We start from the raw sequence: 22,509 nt of genomic DNA, 5'->3' as shown, positions 1-22,509 counted from the left end.
TGTAAAGCACATGACTTGTCAAAAGTCCAGGATTGTTTATATGGATAACTTTCAAGTCCAGACTGAGACAGATGGAATTCAGCTTACAATAATAAATAAATAAATCTAAAAAAATAAATAAATCTGTAGATAAGCGCTCATGTTAGCAGCAGAACCCACAGCATATGAATTTCCAGAAGTGAGATTCAAGTTTACAAGATGCATTTATTCAAACAGACATCTATTAACTACCACATTTTCCACTGTAAGAATGGAAGTAGCCACAACTCCCATTTCCTTCACGCATGCATACACATTACCTTGGATGCGTGATAGACTTTTCTGTGCAATTCCAAAATGGCTTGGACTTTCCTCTCTTCTAGGTTCTACCAAATGGAGGCCCTGAAATGCTTGTGTGAGAGAAGTCATCTTTTCATCTGTTTCGATTATGTACTGCTGAAGCTTTTTCTAAGGAAAAAGAGAGAAATATTTTTATTCTAGCAATATGAATCAGAGAACTATAGATTGCAAGCAGCACTGAGAAGAAATGTGGCCTCTTAATATCTCTGCATGAATTTGTGAGATTGCAGTGAGGTATGAATTACCCATGTCTCTACATTTATCCTTTATTTTTTTCTCCTGCATCAAAGAAATTCTCATTTTCCCTCTTCCTTATCATCTCATTTCTTCTCCAAAGTTGATTTATTGTTTCAATTCAGATGTAAACAATAATCTACCATCACTGCAAACTGAAAAAAATCAGAATGTAGTATTATGTTTATTCTATTTCACAGTTCTAGTAGCTGCAGATGCAGATCATTAGATTGTATGTAATTAAAAAAAAAAGGTCAGTTGCAGGGAATGAGCATTTTCTCAGGAATTAAAGTTAAACATTATAAAGATAAAATGTTTACAAATATCCCCATCCCAAAGCTGACATTCTCAGACTCCTCATTTAATTCTATCATTTTATTTCCTGAACATACAGACAATGCATCTCAATCTATATGCTTGTAGCAAAACTCAGTATTCTAGCAAGTTGGAGAAAGGGGCTTAGTACCTGTATAGCAATGTTTTCTTCCCTTACTAGAAGTATTTCAGCAGTCAGAGCATCAATTAGTTCTCTGTGCTCATTCAACATCTCTTCATGATGTTGCCTCATCATCTCTTTCTCATGCAGTTGCATTTCACTCTGAAGAGGGAGAAAAAGTTAAAAACCTACTATAGAAATTAATATTTGAAAACAGGAATGACTCACACACATTATTTTGTAACAGCTCTTCCCACTGTCGTTTGACTGACTTCAGTACCTTCACTACAAAATCCAATCTTCAGTGTTTGAGAACTCTCAGTGAGCTTACTGTTCTTTGTTTGTTACTCCACAACACCAGAGGGAATCCTTTAAATCCTTACAACTTTTACAGGCTGAAACAACAAAGGCAGAAAAAAGCATCTGCCTCCCTGAATGGACATCATTTTTTAAGGCGCTGAATCTTCTCCATGTAGTAATGAAATAATTCTGGGTACACTAATGCTTGTCACTATCTGTTGCTACCCTGTTCCTTATCTTTGTCTTTCTTAATTCACTAATAAAGACAGACAAAAGAGAAAGCACTAGATTTTTAATGTCTGCTCTCACAGAGAGAAAAAGTTCTAGGTTTCCTTTTTTTGTATGCTTTGTTTTTTTTTATAAAAGAAAAGCGTTGAGGTATCTACTGGAACACAAGACAAAAGATCTCACTGTAACGAACCTTTTACCCTCAAAAGACACAGCTGATCTACAATTTTAAGGTAGGTAAAGCAGCAGACAGGCTTCCTGTACATGACAAAACACCAGAGACTCCCTCCCACCTCTACTGGGTAAACAAACCACGACTGCCATTTTTGCCCCAGCTAGCAGAGCAGATGTTTTACAGAGCATCAGATACATCAGAATTAGGAAATGAGCCCGTGCCACAAATGGTAGCCTGCATTTACTCAAAGAAATTCTTGAATAAAAGACATACATCCCATCTCCAAAAGGATCCTGAAAAGCAGTTTGGGTACTCTTCTCTGTGCAGGCAGAATTACAAGAGCTGCTTGTCATGTACCGAAGATTATTTATTATTAGCATTGGTATCAGATGTGGAAAAAACACCAAGCATGAGGGCAAAACAGCTCTGCAGCTACAAAGAATGAATGAAGGAGTAGATATCTTTGAGAATAAACCAGAGTAATTGTTACTAGAGACACTCAGATACATCTCACCTAAGCCAATCAGGTGATCTAACCATTTTCTAGTTCTCCTCCAGGCAGAGAGAATAGGTTTTTCACATTGATGCAAGTGAAGCAAACTGATGTAGCAAATGTAAACAAACATAACCCTACCTTTTCAGAAACCAGAGAAAGCACAAAATAAGAACTCCAACCCTGGCAGCAGTGATGAAGCCTATATGGATGCCTACAAGTAAGTGGAAGAGCTACTGCAACTTGTGTAAATTTAGTAAATTTAGTTAAATTAGTCTAAAAGGAAAAGATTCCACACAGATATGCATCTTACATTTATGTATGGGGGAGACTGTCAGGTAGCTACTATATATATTCATCATAATTACTGATGATAGGAATATCAGACAGAATGTAAGTTTGCTATATCCTGAAAAAACTGTCTTCATTTCAGCCTACAGCCAGGAGTATCCCATAATCACGTAAACTTGTTTTAACACTGCATCAGAATACTCAGAAGCAGAGACAGAGAACATATGAGTATGCACACATTACATTAATGCATCTTGCTACGTATTCATCCCTGAGTTTTGCAAAGGAATAACATCTTGAAGAACGGCAAAGGAAAAAAAAAAAAAGTAATTTTAACATTTTATATAATTATGGTTGGAAAAGACCTCTAAGATCATCTTAATCAATCCAACCATCAACTCATCACCATCATGCCCACTAAACCATGTCACTCAGTGCCACATCCATCCTGTTCTTGAAAACCCTCCAGGAACAGTGAATTAACCATCTCCCTGGGCAGCCTGTTCCAATGCTTCACTCTTCTTTCTGAGAAGACATTTTATCCTAATATCAAAACCTCCCCAGTGCAACCTAAAGCCATTACTTCTCATCCTATCGTTACCTGAGAAAAGAGACTGACTCCCACCTTGCTAAAGCCTCCTCTCAGGGAATTGTAGAGAGCAGTAAGGTCTCCCCTGAGCCTCCTCTTCTCCAGACTGAACAATCCCAGTTCCCTCAGCTGCTCCCCATCAGACTTGTGCTCCAGACCCTTCACTAACTTAGTTGCCCTTCTCTGGACACGCTCTCATGGCCTCAAAGTCTTTCTGGCAGTGAGGGGTCCAAAACTGAATGTAGTATTCAAGGTGTGCCTGAGAAGAGGGGAGACAATCAATCACCTCCCTGGTCTTGCTATCTACACTATTTCTAATACCAGCCAGGATGCCCAGTGGTCTTCTTGGCCAACTGCTGGTTCACATTCAGCTTGCTGTCAACTAACACATGCAGATCCTTTTCCTCCTACACAGCTTTCTGCTCCAAGCCTGTAATGACACATGGGCTAACCTGCTGTTTTGACCAAAACACGGGACCCTGTAACTGGTCTTGCTAAAAGCTCATACAATTGGCCTCAGCTCATCGATTCAGACTATCCAGATCCCCCTGCAGAGCCCTTCTACCCTCAGGAAGATCAACACTTGCTCCCAACTTCAAGTCATCTGCAAACTGCTGTGGGTGCACTCAATCCTCTTGTTCACATCATCAATAAAAACAATAAGCAGGGATGACCCCAATACTGACCCTTGAGGAATACCACTAGTGACCACTCACCAGCTGGATTTAACTCCAGTCATCACCACTCTCTGGGCCCAGACATCCAGCCAGTTTTTTACCCAGCAGAGAATACATTTGTCCAGCTCCAGCCATGAGCTGCCAGCATCTCCAGGAGGATGCTGTGGGAGACAGTGTCAAAGGCTTTACTAAAGTCCAGGTAGACTATGTCCACAGTCTCATCCACTAGGTTGGTCATCTAGTCATAGAAGATGAGGCTGGACAAGTAGGACCTGCTTTCATGCTGGCTACAACTGATCCCTTGGTTGTTCTGCATTTGCCACACAATCACAGTCAAGATTATCTGTTCCATAAGCTTTCCCAATACTGAGGTCAAGCTGACAGGACTGTAGTTCCCCCGATCCTCCTTCTGATCCTTTCTGTAGATGGGCATCACATTTGCAAGGTCCCACTGTCTGGGACCTCCCCAGTTGACCAGGACTGCTCATAAATGATGGAAAACAGCTTAGCAATCACTTCCACCAGCTCCCTCAGTACCCTCAGGTGGATCCCATCTGGTCCTATGGATTTGGGACAGTGCAGATCAAGTAGCAGGTTGCTAACTGTTTCCCCTTCTGAATTACAGGAAGCTTATTCAGTTCCCCATCCCTGTCTTCCAACTCAGAAAGCTGAGTACTCGTTTGACTATGAAAGACAGCAGAAGCACTGAGAACATAAGCCTTTTCCTTGTCCTCAGTGATAATGTTACCTGCTGCACCAAATGAAGGTGGGAGGCTCTCCTTGACCCTCCTCTTGCTGTTTATAGAAGCATAAAAACATTTCTTGTTATCTTTAATGATCATGGCCAGATTAAGTTCTTGCTTGGCCTTTCTAATTTTCCCCATGCATACCACAGCAACATCCTCATTCTCTTCCCGAGTTGACTGACCCTTCTTCCAAAGATGGTAAACTCTTTTTTTTCCCCCCCAGACTCTCAGCAAAATCTCCTTGTTCATCCAGGACAGTAGATGACATTTAAACTTATTTAGGAACCCATGTCCAGATCTTTAATGAAGACATTACAGAGAATTGTTCCAGGTATTGAATCCCTGGGGACATCTCTTGCAACCAGCCTCCAACTGGATATAAATCCATTCACCACCAATTCCTTGAGCCCAGGTACCCAGACAGTTTTTCACCTGTCTAAGCTTGGAGTCATGAGTTTCTCCAGGAAAAAGGAGCACTTCGTAGTCGGCAGGATTCGAACCTGCGCGGGCAGAACCCAATGGATTTCTAGTCCATCGCCTTAACCACTCGGCCACGACTACTGCACGTTATGGGTGTGCACTCTCTGCCCCGAGGAACAAGGATGACAATCAACCACACTTTGTAGCTTGAGTAACTGCTGCCCATTTCTACTTATGAATTTGGACAGTACACTTTTACAAGTTGAAGATGATTTTGCATGCAATCAACCAACTCCTGGAAGGATGAAATGACAACTATTAGATTAAAAAAGAGGTACTTAGTAAAAATTAGAAACACGGAGTCAGGATACGTCTTTCACAACACAGTAGCCTCTACCAAAACTCAGACTCCTTGGCCTTTAAGATATATCAGATGATTACTTTATAGATGACCTATCTTTCTTTCTTAGTTGCTACATTTAAAATCCATGAGCAGTTTTGAAGGAATTATGAAGATTGGCATTAACTAACTTCTATGGAACATAAAGAGAAACTAAATAGGGTTATAACTGCAAATATAGCATGAATTTGATGCTAGTAATTTGATGTTTTCCTACTAAATTGGGATCTCTCCCTCTGTAGTCCAAAAATGTCCTTCCTCGTAACTGCACAAACTCCAAATTTATTATCCTGCTCAAGCACTGCAACTTTAACAAAGAACGAGTGTTATGAGCTGCATTTAAAACATAAGCTCTTCTCAGCCAAGGCCCATCTTCTGAAAATAGCAGTTTCTCATTCCCGAATTGAATATTTACTGTTTGCTTGCAACACAGGTCTTAATCAAAGTAATTTCTTGCATGTAAATTGAATACGGTGTAGCACAGGAGTAAGTTACTGCACATCCCTACAGGAAATAAACAAATAAATAGAATTTCAATTTTTTTTTGTATCATTATACACACTGAGAAAGATTTTAAAACATTTTTTTCCAACGGTCATACTGTCTGAAGAGGAACTAAAAGAGGACTTTTTACATGGGCAAGTAGTGATAAGACAAGGGAGAACAGTTTTAAACTAAAAGAAGAGATTTAGATTAGATGGTTTGGAGGATACTCTTAACTCAGAGGGTGAAGCATTGGAACAGACTGACCAGAGAATCAAGATCACCAAGGTTGGGAAAGACCTCCAAGATGATGCAGTCCAACTGCCCACATACCACCAATATTTCCCTACTAAACCCCATGTCCCTGACAGCACCATCTAAATGTTTCTTGAAAAACTCCAGGGATGGTGACTCAGCGACCTCCCTGGGCAGCCCATTCCAATACCTAACTCATTAGAGGAAATCTTTCCTAATGTCCAACCTAAATCTCCTGTCACAACTTGAGGCAATTCCCTCTAGTTCTGATCGCTAGTTACACAGGAGAAGAAGCTGACCCCCTCCTTGCCACAATCTCTTTCCAGGTACCTCTACAGAGCTATAATGCCTCCTGAGCCTCCTCTCCTCCAGACCAAACAATCCCAGTTCCCTAAGCTGCTCATTATAAGATTTGTGTTCCAGTCCTCTCATCCATTTTGCAGCCCTTCTCTGGACATGCTCCAGGGCCTTGATGTCTTTCTAATAGGAAGGGCCCAAAACTGAGTATAGTATTCAAGGTGCAGTTTCACCACTGCTGAATAAGAAGTTGTGGATGTCCCATTTCTGAAGGTGTTCAAGGATAGTTTGGATGGAGCCCTGGGCGCCTATCTAACAGCTGACAACCCCGTACATGGCACAGGGTTTGAAGTGGATGGACTCTGAGGTTCCTTCCAACCCGAGACTTGTGATTCAAGTCAGGTTTATCTGCTTTCCTTTAAGAATTTCCTATCTGTTGTCAAACATTTCAGCAGGCGCTTTTTTTTTTTCCTAGCTTCTCTCATATTCACTATCTTCTTCTTTTAGTGATTTTTTTTAAAATCATTTATTAATACAATTTTCATGCAAGATTCACTGATTCAAGGTTTTCCTCATAATTTTTATTATTCTTTTGAGAATAAATCAAGCAGCAAGTTTTATCATTGACTGTATTTGGCTTTTCTGCAGCAAACTGGAAAATCTTTTTCTCCTCAGAAAAGGGAGCCTTCCTATAGGCTTCAGTATGTCATGAAGACTGGTTGTTTACCTGAAATCAGAGACATCTTAAATAGCCAATACCAATTTATTATCTTGAAACGTATTGCCAGCTACCTAATGCTGACTTTGGAACTTTACTAATACTACTGAGGAGGCAAGACGGTGCACACAAGCACTTTTATTCCCAGCATCACAGGCACTGGTTTTTATAAAAAAAAACAAAAAAAAAACAAGTACAGAGAAGCTGTACATCTTCCCAGTAAATTTGCAAACTCTAAACATAATTTAAAGCTGCATGAAAAGAGGAATAGACAGTGAAGATAACAGAATCATAGAATCATTTAGCTTGGAAAAGACCTATGACTTAACTCAGTGCTAACTTAGTACTGTCAACTGTATTATTACACTACATCCCTTGTCAGCACATCTTTTAAACATCTCTAAGGATGGTGACTCAACTATTTCACTGGGCAGCCTGTCCAGATGCTTCACAACTCTCTCAGTGAAGAAATTTTTCCTAGGATCCAACCTAAATGTCCCCCATGCAACCTGAAACCATTGCCTCTTGTCCTCTCACTCGCTGCATGGAATTGAAAACAAACTCCCACCTCACTACAACCTCCTCTGAGGTAGATGAGGAGGACAACAAGGTCTCCTTTTCCCAAGGCTAAACAACCCCAGTTCCCTCAGCTGCTCATCATAAAGACTTCCTCTTTAGACACCTCACCAGCTTTGCTGTTCTTTGTATGAAGTCCTAAGGGACACCACTTTTGACCAGCCTCCAACTGGATATAAATCCATTCACCACAATTCCTTAGGCCCAGGCATCCAGACAGTTTTTGTACCTAGAGAACTGCACACCTGTCTAAGCTTGGAGTCATGAGTTTCTCCAGGAAAAAGGAGCACTTCGTAGTCGGCAGGATTCGAACCTGCGCGGGCAGAACCCAATGGATTTCTAGTCCATCGCCTTAACCACTCGGCCACGACTACTGCACATTATGGGTGTGCACTCTCTGCCCTGAGGAACAAGGATGACAATTACTATTGTATTTATAACATAAATTAGATGCTATTAAGTTGATGCTTTCCTACTAAACAGAAAACACATCACTGGCGGTATAAAAAGATCCTTCCCTGTAACTGCACACACACAAAAAAACTAAACAAATTTCATACTCTGCTTTCACGTTGCAACTTTAATGGAGAACAAGTGTTATGAGCTACATTTAATATATAAACACTTTTCACTTTTTTCCAATGACTATTCACCCTGAAAAATGAAGCCAAAGAGGAGATCTAGTGAGCCTTACCTCAGATCCTTCTGTAAGCTATGATAAGGTACATGCAGAAAGAGGAGATGACCCAAAGTAACAAGCACAGCATCGCTAATGGCAGATAGTACCTGATCAATCTGGTGGCCTACCATGAAGGAGTGACTGCAAAACCCAGGAAAAGGAGACTGATCGATGTCATCTACCCAGACTTCTGCAAGGCGTTGACATAGTCCCGCATTACATCCTTATCTCTTTATTGGAGAGATATGGATTTGAAGGGTAGACTATTCAGTGGATAAGGAATTGGTTGGATGGTTGCAGCCAGAGGTTTGTAGTCAGCGGCTCTACATCCAGGTGGAGAATGGTCATGAGTGGCGTGCCCCAGGAGTCCATCTTGGGACTGGTACTCTTCAACATCTTTATCAACAACACAGACAGTAGGATTGAATGCACCCTCAGCAAGCTTGCTGATGACACCAAGCTAAGCAGTGTAGTTGATGCTACAGCCGGCAGAGACACCACCCAGTGAAATCTGCACAGGCTAGAGAAGTGAGCCAACATTAACCTAGTTAGGTTCAACAAGGCAAGAGCAATGCGTTGCACCTGGTTTGTTACAGTCCCAGATTAGGTTTACGGACTGGGAGAAGAACTCATTAAGAGTAGCCCTGTGGAGAAGAGCCTGGGGAACCAGGTGGATTAAAAGCTTAACATGAGCTAGGAACGTGCTCTTGCAGCCCGGAAGGCCAAATGCATCCTGGGCTGCAAAAAGAGGGTTGGACAGCAGGGAGGGGAGGTGACTGTTCACCTCTGTTCTGCCCTCAGGAGGACCCAGCACAAGAAGGATGCAGAGTTCCTGGAGCAGGTCCAAAAAGAGGGCCACGAAGATGATCAGAGGACTAGAGAATGTCCTCCAGGAAGACAGCTTGGGGGAGATGGGTTTGTTTAGCCTGGGGAAGAGAAACCTCCAAGGAGAGCTCTTTGCATCCTTTCACTGCCTGAAGGGAGCTTATAAAAACGGATATCCAAGCCACGAGCCACGAGTTTCTCCAGGAAAAAGGAGCACTTCGTAGTCGGCAGGATTCGAACCTGCGCGGGCAGAACCCAATGGATTTCTAGTCCATCGCCTTAACCACTCGGCCACGACTACTGCACGTTATGGGTGTGCACCATCTGCCTCGAGGAACACTATAAAATTAAGAGCAATTTGTAGATTGAGCGACTGGATGACACCGTGGTCAACCTCATCTACTGGGAGGTACCCTGGCCCATAGCCACAGGGTTGGAGCGAGGTGGTATCTAAGGTCACTTTTGCTATGAAATAGAGCATTGGGATTTAGGTAACATACTCTGCGGCATCTGTTAAGGGTGCATATATAGAACTGCCATAATCTTTTTCACAATTTCTCAAAGGCCCTCTGTATCCATGAGTCACTCCTGCATCTTGAATAGCTTTGGGTTAGAGATAACTTTTTTTTTTTTAAAATTAAAAATTCCACACAGCTTGCAGGTATTGTCTTTGTGGGATTGCGTTTATCTGCTGCTCTGCATTGCTGTTGTCAGCACTGCATGTTGTTCTTGCTTAAGATGAAGTTGCTGATATAAATGGAAGAAGAAAGCCAAGGAATCTCTCAAAGAAAATAAAAATAGGATTTGGGTACACTTTTGTAGCTCCAGTCATATCATTTTGTGAGGGAAAGAAGAAAATAAATTTATCAACAAAGTTGTAGTTATTATCCTGCCACAATTCTGAACACATGTAAAAAATTAAATTTAAATATATTTCCATTAATATTTTTTTTGAATAGTCACCAGGAGACTTTCATTGTAATTGTCTCCTCCCTTTTCATTAGGGATCCCTGTTTCTAACAAGCTGAGCTTTACCTGCAAATTGCATACAATTCAAATAAGTAGTAGTAATTAGACTTCAAAGTAAAGTAACTAGGAGGCAGGGAAGACCAAAGTTGATAATTCTACAGTAATTTTATATCCTTTTACACTCATTCTACAGAAGGAACTCAAAGTCTTCTCACCTCTTTGAGGTAGCGCATCAAACGACAGAGAGCATTCACCAGTGACAAGGTAAATCCGGTGACGCCTTCACTTTTCTGCAGTTTTTTAACCTCACGTCCTGTACATCGCTCATATTCCTCTAATTCATGCTCCACTTCGTGTATCATGCAGCTGAGAACATCTAGGCTGGATTTACTGTCCCTCTGAAGGTCCATGGGGATTGAATAAGCAGGAGAATCATCTCTCTTCTGCCGTGTAGAATTCTGTGCAATTTGTTTCCTTTTCACTAGGGAAAAAAAAAAAAAAGTCATTGAAATTTCAATTTGTATAGAAAGCTTTGCAAGTAAGAATGAAATTATACTGTTTACTGAAATAGATCAAAGGAGAGGTCCTCTTCTGCATTGAGCTGTATTGGACTGTCAAAGAATGTCCCCAAACATTCCAATTATTTTCAATAATCCAAAAATACATTTTACGCCATCATGTTGGTTCCACTCAAGTTTCACTGGTGCATTTATCTTAGACATCTATTTTTGTTTTTCTTCTTTCAAATTAGAAGCACAGAAACAGTTTGCTAGTGATCACCCAGTGAATAACATCAGCTGGTTTCAGGTCTTGTATTTACTAACTTCTACAACAATCTTTCCATGTTAATAGTCATATACGAGGATTGACAACAGGTATAAACGATGTGCAGAATAAGGAGATGAAAATTCGTCATATATATATCTGTGCAGCATAGACCAGAAAGTTGTAAAAGAAATAGAAAAGCACCACAAAGGAGAGAACTCTATGCCTAGCAAGAAAATGGGTTGCATCACAGAATTGTATTTATCATTTCCTCCTTCCTATGGACTTTGCTTTGTCACTGGAATATACTATATAAAGGGTTGCAGAATGTCAACCTTTACAAAATGCTCAAAACCTGGATAGTTGAGCCCCCCTGAATTCTTTGGAGTTAGCTCTCCTCTGAGCAGGGAGCATGAGTAGATGACCTCCAAAGATCCCCTTTCAAGACACATTTTCCCATGATACTAAGAACCTTGGTCAAAGGGAAGAATGCTGTTTTTGAAAGTACTAAACTTTTTGCTGAAATTTGCTTCTCTTTTCTTGAGTTTGGGTTCAGCACTTGTCTCACAGTATAAGCAGAGTCTACAGTCTCTTCTTCATCTTGATTCTGATGTCTTGAATGGATTCTCTTGACTACACTGGAAGCATTGAGGGCTGATTTAAATACAAAGCAAAAAAAACACACGCTTTCAGTTATGTTCTTAATAGTCCTATGTTATAAAGATATTACAAATACTAGAAAATTAGGCTTCTTAGTGTGAAAATTCATCTAAGCCAAATTAACATATCTCTATTTCTCATCTCAACCCAGATAAGGAACTCGAGACAGGGTCCTGTAAACAGCTTAACAATCCTTGAGAGGCTGTGATCAAGCAAACCCAACCTGAATGTTCCAATGATGAAGATGCAATTGTTGGAGTCAAAGGTATTTCCTGTGATACAGTAGTTTTTCTCAAATCCCTTTCAGCCCACAACTCAGAATTTGCTGAGGAATTTTCTTCTCTCAATATACGAAGTAGCCTACATTCAAAACAAGCATAACAACTAATCACGATATAGTAGCATGACTTGAGATTATTTCTGCAATCTAGAAAAAGTTTCTCTGTAACTACTCAGGGGATCTCTCCATTCAAGCTCATTCACAGGTTTAAGATTAGCACAAAGGCTTTCCTTAGAATTCTGAGGACAAGAAAGTAGTGTGAGGGGAACAAAAATCACACAAACAGGAAAGAAACCACACAAAACTGAGTTAACTATTCTCATACAACATCTTCTAACACAGTTATAACTGCCTAGTTTAACACTAAGTTCTAGTGCTAAAAGGGTGAAAACCTAAATAGACATACTTGCACTGACCTGTCACAATTGATACTGGATTTGAAATTCAGAGATTCGTGCTGTCCATTTTCTGATTGGCATATGGATAATGCCTCTTCTTCTTCCCCCTCATTAAGAGCCTTTTTTGAGACAAAGAAATAAAACAGACCTCAGAGTAACTTCAAACGGTCTCTAGGAAGAAATTAGATATGAGATGCAGTGCTGACAACAGCAATGCAGAGCAGCAGATAAACGCAATCCCACAAAGACAATACCTGCAAGCTGTGTGGAATTTTTAATTTAAAAAAAAAAAAAAAGTTATCTCTAACCCAAAGCTATTCAAGATGCAGGAGTGACTCATGGATACAGAGGGCCTTTGAGAAATTGTGAAAAAGATTATGGCAGTTCTATATATGCACCCTTAACAGATGCCGCAGAGTATGTTACCTAAATCCCAATGCTCTATTTCATAGCAAAAGTGACCTTAGATACCACCTCGCTCCAACCCTGTGGCTATGGGCCAGGGTACCTCCCAGTAGATGAGGTTGACCACGGTGTCATCCAGTCGCTCAATCTACAAATTGCTCTTAATTTTATAGTGTTCCTCGAGGCAGATGGTGCACACCCATAACGTGCAGTAGTCGTGGCCGAGTGGTTAAGGCGATGGACTAGAAATCCATTGGGTTCTGCCCGCGCAGGTTCGAATCCTGCCGACTACGAAGTGCTCCTTTTTCCTGGAGAAACTCGTGGCTCGTGGCTTGGATATCCGTTTTTATAAGCTCCCTTCAGGCAGTGAAAGGATGCAAAGAGCTCTCCTTGGAGGTTTCTCTTCCCCAGGCTAAACAAACCCATCTCCCCCAAGCTGTCTTCCTGGAGGACATTCTCTAGTCCTCTGATCATCTTCGTGGCCCTCTTTTTGGACCTGCTCCAGGAACTCTGCATCCTTCTTGTGCTGGGTCCTCCTGAGGGCAGAACAGAGGTGAACAGTCACCTCCCCTCCCTGCTGTCCAACCCTCTTTTTGCAGCCCAGGATGCATTTGGCCTTCCGGGCTGCAAGAGCACGTTCCTAGCTCATGTTAAGCTTTTAATCCACCTGGTTCCCCAGGCTCTTCTCCACAGGGCTACTCTTAATGAGTTCTTCTCCCAGTCCGTAAACCTAATCTGGGACTGTAACAAACCAGGTGCAACGCATTGCTCTTGCCTTGTTGAACCTAACTAGGTTAATGTTGGCTCACTTCTCTAGCCTGTGCAGATTTCACTGGGTGGTGTCTCTGCCGGCTGTAGCATCAACTACACTGCTTAGCTTGGTGTCATCAGCAAGCTTGCTGAGGGTGCATTCAATCCTACTGTCTGTGTTGTTGATAAAGATGTTGAAGAGTACCAGTCCCAAGATGGACTCCTGGGGCACGCCACTCATGACCATTCTCCACCTGGATGTAGAGCCGCTGACTACAAACCTCTGGCTGCAACCATCCCATCAATTCCTTATCCACTGAATAGTCTACCCTTCAAATCCATATCTCTCCAATAAAGAGATAAGCATATGCGGGAGATAAGGTAATGCGGGACTATGTCAAAGGCCTAGCAGAAGTCCAGATGGATTACCTCATTTGCTCTTCCTCTGTCCACTGATGCTGTCAGTCCTTCACTGAAGGCCACGAGGTGATCAGGCCAATCTGCCCTTGACGAAGTCTTGCTGTCTGGGTCAGACCACCTTCTGATCTCACGTGCCTTATCCTCTCTTCCAGGAGGATCTGCTCCAAGATCTTCCTATGCACAGATGTGAGGCTTAATGGCCTGTATTTCCGTTGTGCCGTTGACCGCTTCTCTCTGGGTACAATCTTACAACTATTTCTTTGTCTATCGACCAGTCCACCCATCAATCCATACTTTTCCAATTTGGAAAGAAGGATGCTATCTATGGGAGACCATGTCAAAGGCCTTACTGAACTCCAGACAGTAGCTCTAACCTTGCTGCTGACAGTCATACATTCAGCCTCAAGAGGCAGTCTCAGTTCTTAACTCTTGCTCTGTTCTTAACGCAGGAGGGATTTCACTCTCCTTGTCATGGTTTTATAATTTTGTTATTGGTATTCCACATCATAATATCATGTAAAGCATGGGGAATTAAAGAGTTAATACTCCAGTTCCATGAACTGACAACTTTCCAGATTCCTGGTTCTCAAAAGAGAAGAACTACTTATCCCAATGGACTTCACATTCAGAGAGGAAGATAAATCACGGGACCTCTCTCTCTTGTTCGCTGCTTGGCAGTGTGTGGGTGTGCTCCCAAGCCGTGCACCTTCAGTTCAAAGTAAGGCTTTCAGTTTCGGATGTTCTCTCTCTCTTACCTTATTTGATTTATTAGTCTCAATTCCAATTATATTGTATTATATTGTGTTATCTTGCATTCTGATATCATATTTAGTAAAATTAGATTCCCTCCTTAGATCATTGCTGCTGTTCTATTTTTGGGCCCAGCTCCCATCTCCCTACCCTTCCCCTTTTCCCTTCCCATTTTTGGGCCAAGGGGCCCATGGGCCTGCTGCTCCCTGTCATGGGCACAGATTGATCTAGATAACTCCGTGACACCCCTAATCCCCTCCGGAGGTTCAGGAACGTGACAGACACTGAAAGCTTTACTGGCAGCGAAGATCGAAGTAAAGAACTCATCTTTACCTCACCTCAGCCTCTTCCACATCAGTTGAAGCCAGTTCTTCCTTCTCATTTACCAGAGGGGGTACAGTCTCCTTTGCCTGTCTCTCCTGACTAATTTATCTAAAGAAACCCTTGTTATTTTTTACATATCTCACAAATTTTAATTACATCTGCACCTTGGCTTTCCTGACCTTATCTCTGCATAACTGGACAGCAACCCCATATTCTTCCCAGGTCATCCATCCTTGCTTCCATTGCCTATACTTTCCCTTTTTATCCCTCAGTTTGTCCAGCAAGTCCTTGCTCAACAATAGGAGTAAGTTGGAAAAAAAATTATATATATATAATTAAGTTTTAGAAAGGATATATATCTAAAAGGCTATACATATCTAAAATTTCAGTCATTTGACATTACAAACTAAACAACCTTATCATGAGATTTGCATAATTATACGTCTATATTCTATGTGTAAAACACAAACACAACAAATACAGTCCCACATACTGTATTCACATAAAGCAAATCAAATTTGGAATTAGTGTTCCTCGAACTACCATGTTTCTGCCCTTCTGGGTGTGCATCACCAGAATGAGTTTAACTGGGATTTTCACAGGAATATAAGGAATAGAAAAATCTCAGAGACACTCAGGCAGACATCTATCAGTACTATTTTCTTCTGAAAATCTATGCCTATCCCTCTGCATGCATCCAGTGATACAACTCGGTAATGCTACAGTTATTTTTCCATTGTAAAAGCAAAGCAAAACAAAAACTCCACATACTGAAATTATCAGACTACATGAGCACTACTACAATTCTGAATGCAGACGTTTGTGCAAGATAATAAAATATAGGAATAGGGAAACATGAAAATATGACATCAGCACTTTTAGCTCCATAGCTTTTCTGTTATTCATCAGATTGAGCTACTTTTCAGTAGTGTCATATTACACTTCTCAAACCAAAGTACACATTCCTGCTATAAGTCATGCTATGAGAAGAAAACAGAATGCTTGAGGCACTCTAACTAAAATTCTGAACAAATTTAAACAAGCATTAAGCTTTTTACACAATCTAAATAATTGCACAATAACGTGAGGTATTAAAAATAAAACCTATAGGACTAATCAAGGTTTTGGAATTACCTGGGATACATATACATGTGTGTGATCACATGTAAATTGCAGCCCAGGTGGCTACACACCTATATATGTAGGCACAAGTAGAAAAATGATAGGCATATTTGAATGGATAGCAATTAGGTCTAAGTGACACTAGAGTTGGGCCGTTGGATTTTTTTTAAGCCTGTAATTACTTCACTCTCATACTGAAAATTCCAGAATTTAAAAGGGAGAGCTTGCTATTGTGAGACTTAGGAAGTTTTTTCTACTCGAAAGTTAAGAAAAAAAAAAAAAATCATGATTCCCAGACTCTCAAAACAAATTCATGTCAATTTAATGCAGTTTTCTCCGCTTGTTATTAGCACTGTATACAGTGCCTAGAAGAAATGCTTAGGTCTGCTGGGAAACTCTACCTTTGAATATCTCTATTTTGTGCAAACAAGAAACATGGAACATACATATAAATTAATTACCTGGGAATCCATGACAGATTCACTAAGGATGGAAAGCTGAGTGGGAGATTCCCATTTTTGTACAATGGGTCCCTGAGATGATTCTAAATCACAGTTAGGAGCCATTGTTACATTAGGGAAACCTAGAGGAATCAGACAAAACAGGGGAGAACAGAAAGGGCTGAGTCAGTACATCGTAGGACTAAGTACCAAAATGCAAGTTCCTGCATTTTGCACAGAGACAGTCACAATGATATGTGTTGTTTTGAATAACTGACAAAGGCCGTAGAATTATCTCAATACATTCAACCACATATCAGGCTCCTGTCCTTCTCAACTGTGTAAATAAACTAGTGCAGAAAAAGCGTGTCATTTGGAATAGTAATTAAATGCAAGAGAACTGCAGCCTAAAGGCAAAATATAAGCTTAACATCTCATGTGCAAATGGCCAATCCTTTTCAGCAGTGAAAGGATTCATAAACCAGGATAAAAAAAATGGAAAAAGATTTATTCACAAGTTACTGATATATCTTCAACAATACCTAAGAACAACGAGGCAATCTGGGCAAAAATGAGAATGAGAACTACTACCATGGCAAAAACTGGTGCTCTGTATTGGTTGGTAACTTGGTTGCAGAAATCAGCATCAGGTATTTTAGAGTAAGTGATCAGAAATTCCATTATAGACTCGTACAGTGGAATAACCAGCCACAGTTCACTTTTTCCTGCCACATTAGATATTATCCTCATCTGTGTTTCATCCAACATAAACATGATCAGTCATATCACATTAGATGATCAGGCAAAAACAGTTACAAAGAATACTTTGTAACTCAAGACTATGAGAAGCAAGAAGTTAGTCTTGAATGCACTGTCACATACAAATGAGGTAGTTTACCTGTTCGCGTGTGAGGGGCCTTCCCAAACATGTCTTTTACCACAGCCATAACCTGATCAGACCGTTTCAATACATCTTGCAAATCATATTGATCAGAGAGAATCTGAAAGTATAGCATATAAGGAAATATTTCATACTGTGCAGAATGATTTTTCCTTTGTTTTTGAGTACTGTTCTTCAAAACAGCTAACAAAAGAATAGCTAAGGTGGTAGTTTACAAAGTAGGTACTGTGCGGCTAGGTCCTAATTAAGATAGATAAGAAAACTGTAATCTGTTCCAAATGTCTAGAATTCACCTCATTTTTCTGAAAAGTTAAACTGTTATCTCTCCAGAAGTGTCAACACCGACTTATCTGACAGACAACCAAGAACTGAACTAGTTGATTAGATCCAAATATTTCAGACCAACTTGCTTCATTCAGTCTTGATTACTAGAAATCCTGCCTCAAATTAAGCCTCATACCTTCATACAAACTTCAGCAGACATAAATAGGTGGCTGCATCTGGCAATACAAAATGCTTTGGCCATGTCCACGCATTTCTCAAAAGATACAGCTTCTATATTCACGGTATCTCCCTCTCCCACTATCTGAAGTCTATTACTGGAACCATGAAAACTGCCTCCTAAGGAGGGAAGTTTTTGAGTTTAAAAGGACATTCAGCCACTGCTAACTGAAGTTGATGGAAAAATGTCTCCTGTGGGCAGAACACAATTCTAAACTCACCAACTAGTAGTTTCATTCATTAAGCTAGAAATGGAGAGCAGTGAGAACTAAAAGCAAAGAAAAAACACCTTCCCCTCATCCACCTTCTTCAATTTCTTCTCCCTGAGCAGCCAGAGCAGATGGTAAGTGTGGGTTGTGTCAGTCTATAACACCACTCATCTGCTGCTCTTTCATCTTCACAGTCCAGTGTTCTATACCACTCAAGGTCCTTTCCAGAGGATGCCATCCTTCCCAAACTGATCCTGTGTGGGCTTCCCTCAAGCTGTAGCCCTTCAAGCACTGCTCCAGCACAGCTCCATACCACAGGGCCAGCCCTCCAGGAACCGTTCCATATATGTCTCCACAGGTGGCAGCAACCCCAGACCTCCTGCTCCACTGTGGGCTCCTCTTCATGGGCAGCAGCCCTGGCCTGGTGCCTGCTCCTACAAGGGCTCACTATGGCCTCAGCCTCCTTCAGGCCACATCCACTTGCTGTACCATGGGCTCCTCCATTGGCTGCACATGGAGATCTGCTTCATGTAGCACACAATGGGCAGCAGGGGGAACAGCCTGCTCCACCACAGGCCTCTCCTCAGGCTGCATGTAACTTCTGCTCCACATGTGGTGCATCTCCTGCCCTCCTTCTGCACTGACCTGGATGTCTGCAAGGCTCATTTACACATTTGTCTAGTCTTTTGAGACTGAATTACACTGCAGTATATCACTTTTCCTCATAATCAATTTAGCAAATCAGTGAACATTCACCTCTTGTAATCATCTTATATATTTAAATCCCCAAATCATCATTTACTTTTTATCCTTGATACTAACTTTGCGTTTAGCCATCTAATGATAAAATTAAGCACGTTTTTAGATAATGTCATGCAAGGCCAAAGAGGAAAAAAAGTAAGAATGCTTACCTATTCCAAAACATGACTCCTTTGCTGAAAGCAATGAAAACTAAGGTGACACGCTTACTCCAACAAAACTGATCTTGACTAATTTGTTTTCATGCTCGCTACTAGATCAGCATTATTAGGTTCCAAAACTTTGCTCTTCTGCTCAACATTTAAGAATGTTTATTTAGACCATGGTTCCTAAGGTAAGTTAGCTTACATTTGTTTGCTATCAGCAGATCTAGGCCCATTTACACTCCCTCTACATACTCACTGTGTGCTGTACCTTCTCCCACTTTAGTAGCACTCACAAATTTCATTAAAATTCAGAATGTTACTAAAGATAATTAAACAGGACTAATCCTAACCTTTTCAACTATACATCATTCACTATGTACCCTTCAGTGTAATGCACTGACATTATTTTAGAAACAGGCTGTAGGACCACCCACAATTCAGTAACTGAAATGAGTCACATAATTTTTCCTTCAGAATTTTAGCAAGCATCTCCCTCAAAAGTTTAAAGTTAAGCTCATCCATTTGGTAATTTTTACTCTCTTTTGTCAACATATAGATAAAAGAAAAGATATGCTACTGGCAGCATCTTCCTAAATTTTGCTTCCAGTTGATTAAGATTCAAGGGGCTTAGGATGTTGAGATCATGCAACAGTAAACAAAGATCACTGAGTAACAGAAGCAAGGAGATAACCCACAGTGCTTAGGCCATACTGGAAAATGCAGATTGAAGAAGTTCTTCAATTACACTGAACAACAGGACCAGTGACTAACAGAATTTAACTTGGGGATTCAGGAAAATAGTGACTCTTCTCCATATTTATAATTCACACTCAAGAAGATGCCAGTACATCAAGCAGCAATAGCAGCATGTGTTTCATCTTGCCTGGAATCACGTGTTCCTATCTAGAACAGTCTTTTCTCAGATTCAAAACTAGACATATAATATGTTGATTAAAACTACTCTTTTAAATACAAGGGAGAAATCTGCTCAGGAGGAATTAAAATTAGTGCAATGTCATTACAAATGGCAAGAAATATAGAAGACTATTCCAAGTGTGTGAAACAACCAAGTCATGTATTAAGTAGTCCAAACACACTTAAGAGCTTGTGGCCCTACCTACACTTGGTATAAATATATATTCTAGAAGGAATTTTTCTTGGATCTAGCCTGCACCAGGGAATTTTGTATAAAAGCCTACAGGGTTTTTTCTAGAATACTGCCCTAAAATGGACTTGGCATAAAAGCGTGAAAATAACAGATGTTTAAATCAAAGTGATTCTTGGTTACAAATATCCTTAACATAAATTTTGTTGTGGTTGGAGACAAGAAAGATATTAAATACGAATTTATTAGGTTTTAAAAATCACCTACTACTTTCGTTTGTTTCTGTCTATGCTTCAATGTTCTCAAAGTTCACAGCAAGATTTCTGAAAATTTACAAAAACAAGATGAGAAACAGAAGTCTTTGATGGTTAACCCACTGTGCATATGCAGGACTGCTGAATTAGTACATCATTACTTTATCTGCTAGGTGAACATTGTTGATATTGAATGATAATGAACAAGACTAACTCTGGGTTTGTCCAAGTGCTGATGAAGTTTCAAAGCTACTGTATTTTGAGATCAGTTTTCATGACATTTGGCAAGTAATATCCTGCTGTTGAAACAAAAAGATGGTATTTAACAGAGAAATCTATTGTCAGCCACTGAAAGCCTCTGTCTCTGCAAACTAAACTTAGTTTTGCTGCTATTGTAGAAAGTTCAAAAGCAATTTAAAAAGTATTTTCAGTTAGAAAATACTAACTACCTAGTAAACAAACATTTATACTCCCAGTTGACAGATCTGTCTGCCAGCCAACTCAACCTTTGTTTCATCATCTTTCCTTCCAGACAAGCTCTTCCTTCTTGCCTTTCACCTTTTGGTCCCCTGCATTTCCCCTGTGTCAATAAGGAATGGCAGATAAGGATGTCCTTCTCAAAATTATAAATGCTCATGTGTTCATCAAACAAAGAAAAATACTAGGCAGGGAGAAAAGGAGGCAAGATCGGACCGAGGACACAAACAACGTGCATCCTTTTCAAAGCACAGAGCTTAACTCTGCAAAGAGTTCCTGTTCAGATGCAAGGAGGCCTACAGCATTACAGAGGGCATACACAGTCCACGCGAATACTCTAACTGTACAGGTAAGACGTTACACAGTCTATGCCAAGCTACCGCATGTAGAGGAAAAAGAAAGTATGCACACATGAAGGCCAACTATACAAAAAGAGGAACTAATTTTTTTCACTGATGTGCAAAAGCAGTTTTCTACTACTACTGCAAATCATTTGCAGCAGGCTGAAAGCACAGATTTTGCTCTTACCTCATGCATTAGGGCCAATTTCCTTTTCTCCAAAGAATCAGGGGCCAGCTGTTTTTGCTTTTTCCATTTTCTTCTCAGTGTCTTCTCTTGTAGTTCCAGATGTGCCAGTGCTTTGTTTTTTGATTTGTGTATTTCATGGCGACGCAGCTATGTGAACGTGAAAGAAACTAGTTTAAAATGAAAGTACAATGTAAAAGAAAAACTAGGAAGACCATGATGACAACTCTTCTATCTTGATTTTACCATTCACATGCTGGTTGTTTTATTTCATGATAGTACAAACAAAAACCTCACAAACATCCTCAAGTGTCAAATGCCACCAATACTAGCCATGTTTAAAGCAGTTTCAAAGGTGAATGGAGGAAGTCTCACAGCTTCCATCTGCCCGCCATCACTGAATCAAGAGTTTTCTCAACACAGAAAAAACCCACAAACATTCCCAAGTAGAAAGCTGTTGCATTTTCCTGATTTAATGCTTGTGTCAATGATCAGTGAAATTCTCACTCTTCTTCTAACGCTGATATATGTATATAGTTTAAATACAAATACGTAAAGTGCTTGCTAATGTAGCTGCCTGGAGGCCGTCAAGACGACCATTTGTAGAACCAGCTCAGATGTTACACTTACGATGTCCTCAGGAGTTGCACGGTGAACCGTCAAATCGTGGACAGTATTCTGCACAAAGGAACAAGAGAACACATCAAAAGCGATTAAAGAGGAGAAAAAGGATAAAATTACACAACGGTACGCATCAATATCTAAACTTTCAGGAACTCCCAACTCCCCCTGCTCTCTCCAGGCCGGTGAAAAAGGTCGGACGGGAAAACCACCCCACACAACTAAGCCTCCGGAGGGAAGGGGAACGAGGAGGGGAGTTGGCTGTGCGAAGCACTGATGGTGGCTGGCTCACTCCCGCTCAGAGCCCCCCCCCCCACCTTTCCCCAACCGCTCACGGCCGGATCGGGCGGCCCAGCGCCCACGAGCCGCCACAATAGGCTCCCCTAGCCCCGCTCGAAGCCCGTCCTGCCCGGAGCCGAGCCGTCCGCCCCCGTCGCAGAGACAGCACTTACGTCCCAATCCCGCTTGGCCACCGTCGCTTTCCTCGGTCCCTTCCTGGCAGCGCCGCGGAGCCGCGTTCGGGGCCCGCTCAGCAGCGACATGGCCGCCCCGCCGGCGGCTCGAGCG

General features: G+C 41.0%; 1 protein-coding gene and 4 non-coding genes across 9 annotated transcripts in view; 1 reads left to right on the top strand and 4 right to left on the bottom strand.

Annotated features, from left to right (window-relative positions):
* Window positions 1-22,503, bottom strand: part of SPICE1 (spindle and centriole associated protein 1) — a 31,038-nt gene extending 8,535 nt beyond the window's left edge. Inside the window, exons 1-11 of one of the 5 annotated variants that reach the window (XM_010718824.2) lie at window positions 22,395-22,503; window positions 21,952-21,999; window positions 21,325-21,471; window positions 17,343-17,445; window positions 16,466-16,587; window positions 12,252-12,352; window positions 11,779-11,915; window positions 11,409-11,549; window positions 10,346-10,611; window positions 1,040-1,171; window positions 300-447 (exon numbers count right to left, since the gene is read on the bottom strand). In XM_010718824.2, the coding sequence (XP_010717126.1) occupies window positions 300-447; window positions 1,040-1,171; window positions 10,346-10,611; window positions 11,409-11,549; window positions 11,779-11,915; window positions 12,252-12,352; window positions 16,466-16,587; window positions 17,343-17,445; window positions 21,325-21,471; window positions 21,952-21,999; window positions 22,395-22,484 (1,435 nt within the window). In that variant the 5' untranslated portion in view covers window positions 22,485-22,503. The remainder of the gene's footprint in view (window positions 1-299; window positions 448-1,039; window positions 1,172-10,345; window positions 10,612-11,408; window positions 11,550-11,778; window positions 11,916-12,251; window positions 12,353-16,465; window positions 16,588-17,342; window positions 17,446-21,324; window positions 21,472-21,951; window positions 22,000-22,394) is intronic. The other 4 variants (XM_010718813.2, XM_010718820.2, XM_019618436.1 and 1 more) reach the window with 4 other exon arrangements.
* On the bottom strand, window positions 4,988-5,069 carry TRNAS-AGA. Its single transcript has one exon. It is a non-coding gene; the product is annotated as a tRNA-Ser (tRNA).
* Window positions 7,950-8,031, bottom strand: TRNAS-AGA. The gene has a single exon. It is a non-coding gene; the product is annotated as a tRNA-Ser (tRNA).
* TRNAS-AGA lies at window positions 9,381-9,462 on the bottom strand. The gene has a single exon. It is a non-coding gene; the product is annotated as a tRNA-Ser (tRNA).
* TRNAS-AGA lies at window positions 12,850-12,931 on the top strand. Its single transcript has one exon. It is a non-coding gene; the product is annotated as a tRNA-Ser (tRNA).
* Window positions 22,504-22,509: the final 6 nt, after the last annotated feature.

The sequence above is a fragment of the Meleagris gallopavo genome, chromosome 1 (assembly GCF_000146605.3).
Source record: "Meleagris gallopavo isolate NT-WF06-2002-E0010 breed Aviagen turkey brand Nicholas breeding stock chromosome 1, Turkey_5.1, whole genome shotgun sequence".
NCBI classification, from domain to species: Eukaryota; Metazoa; Chordata; class Aves; order Galliformes; family Phasianidae; genus Meleagris; species Meleagris gallopavo.
Note: the sequence above shows the minus strand (reverse complement) of the source record. Positions and strands in the feature narration are given on the sequence as shown.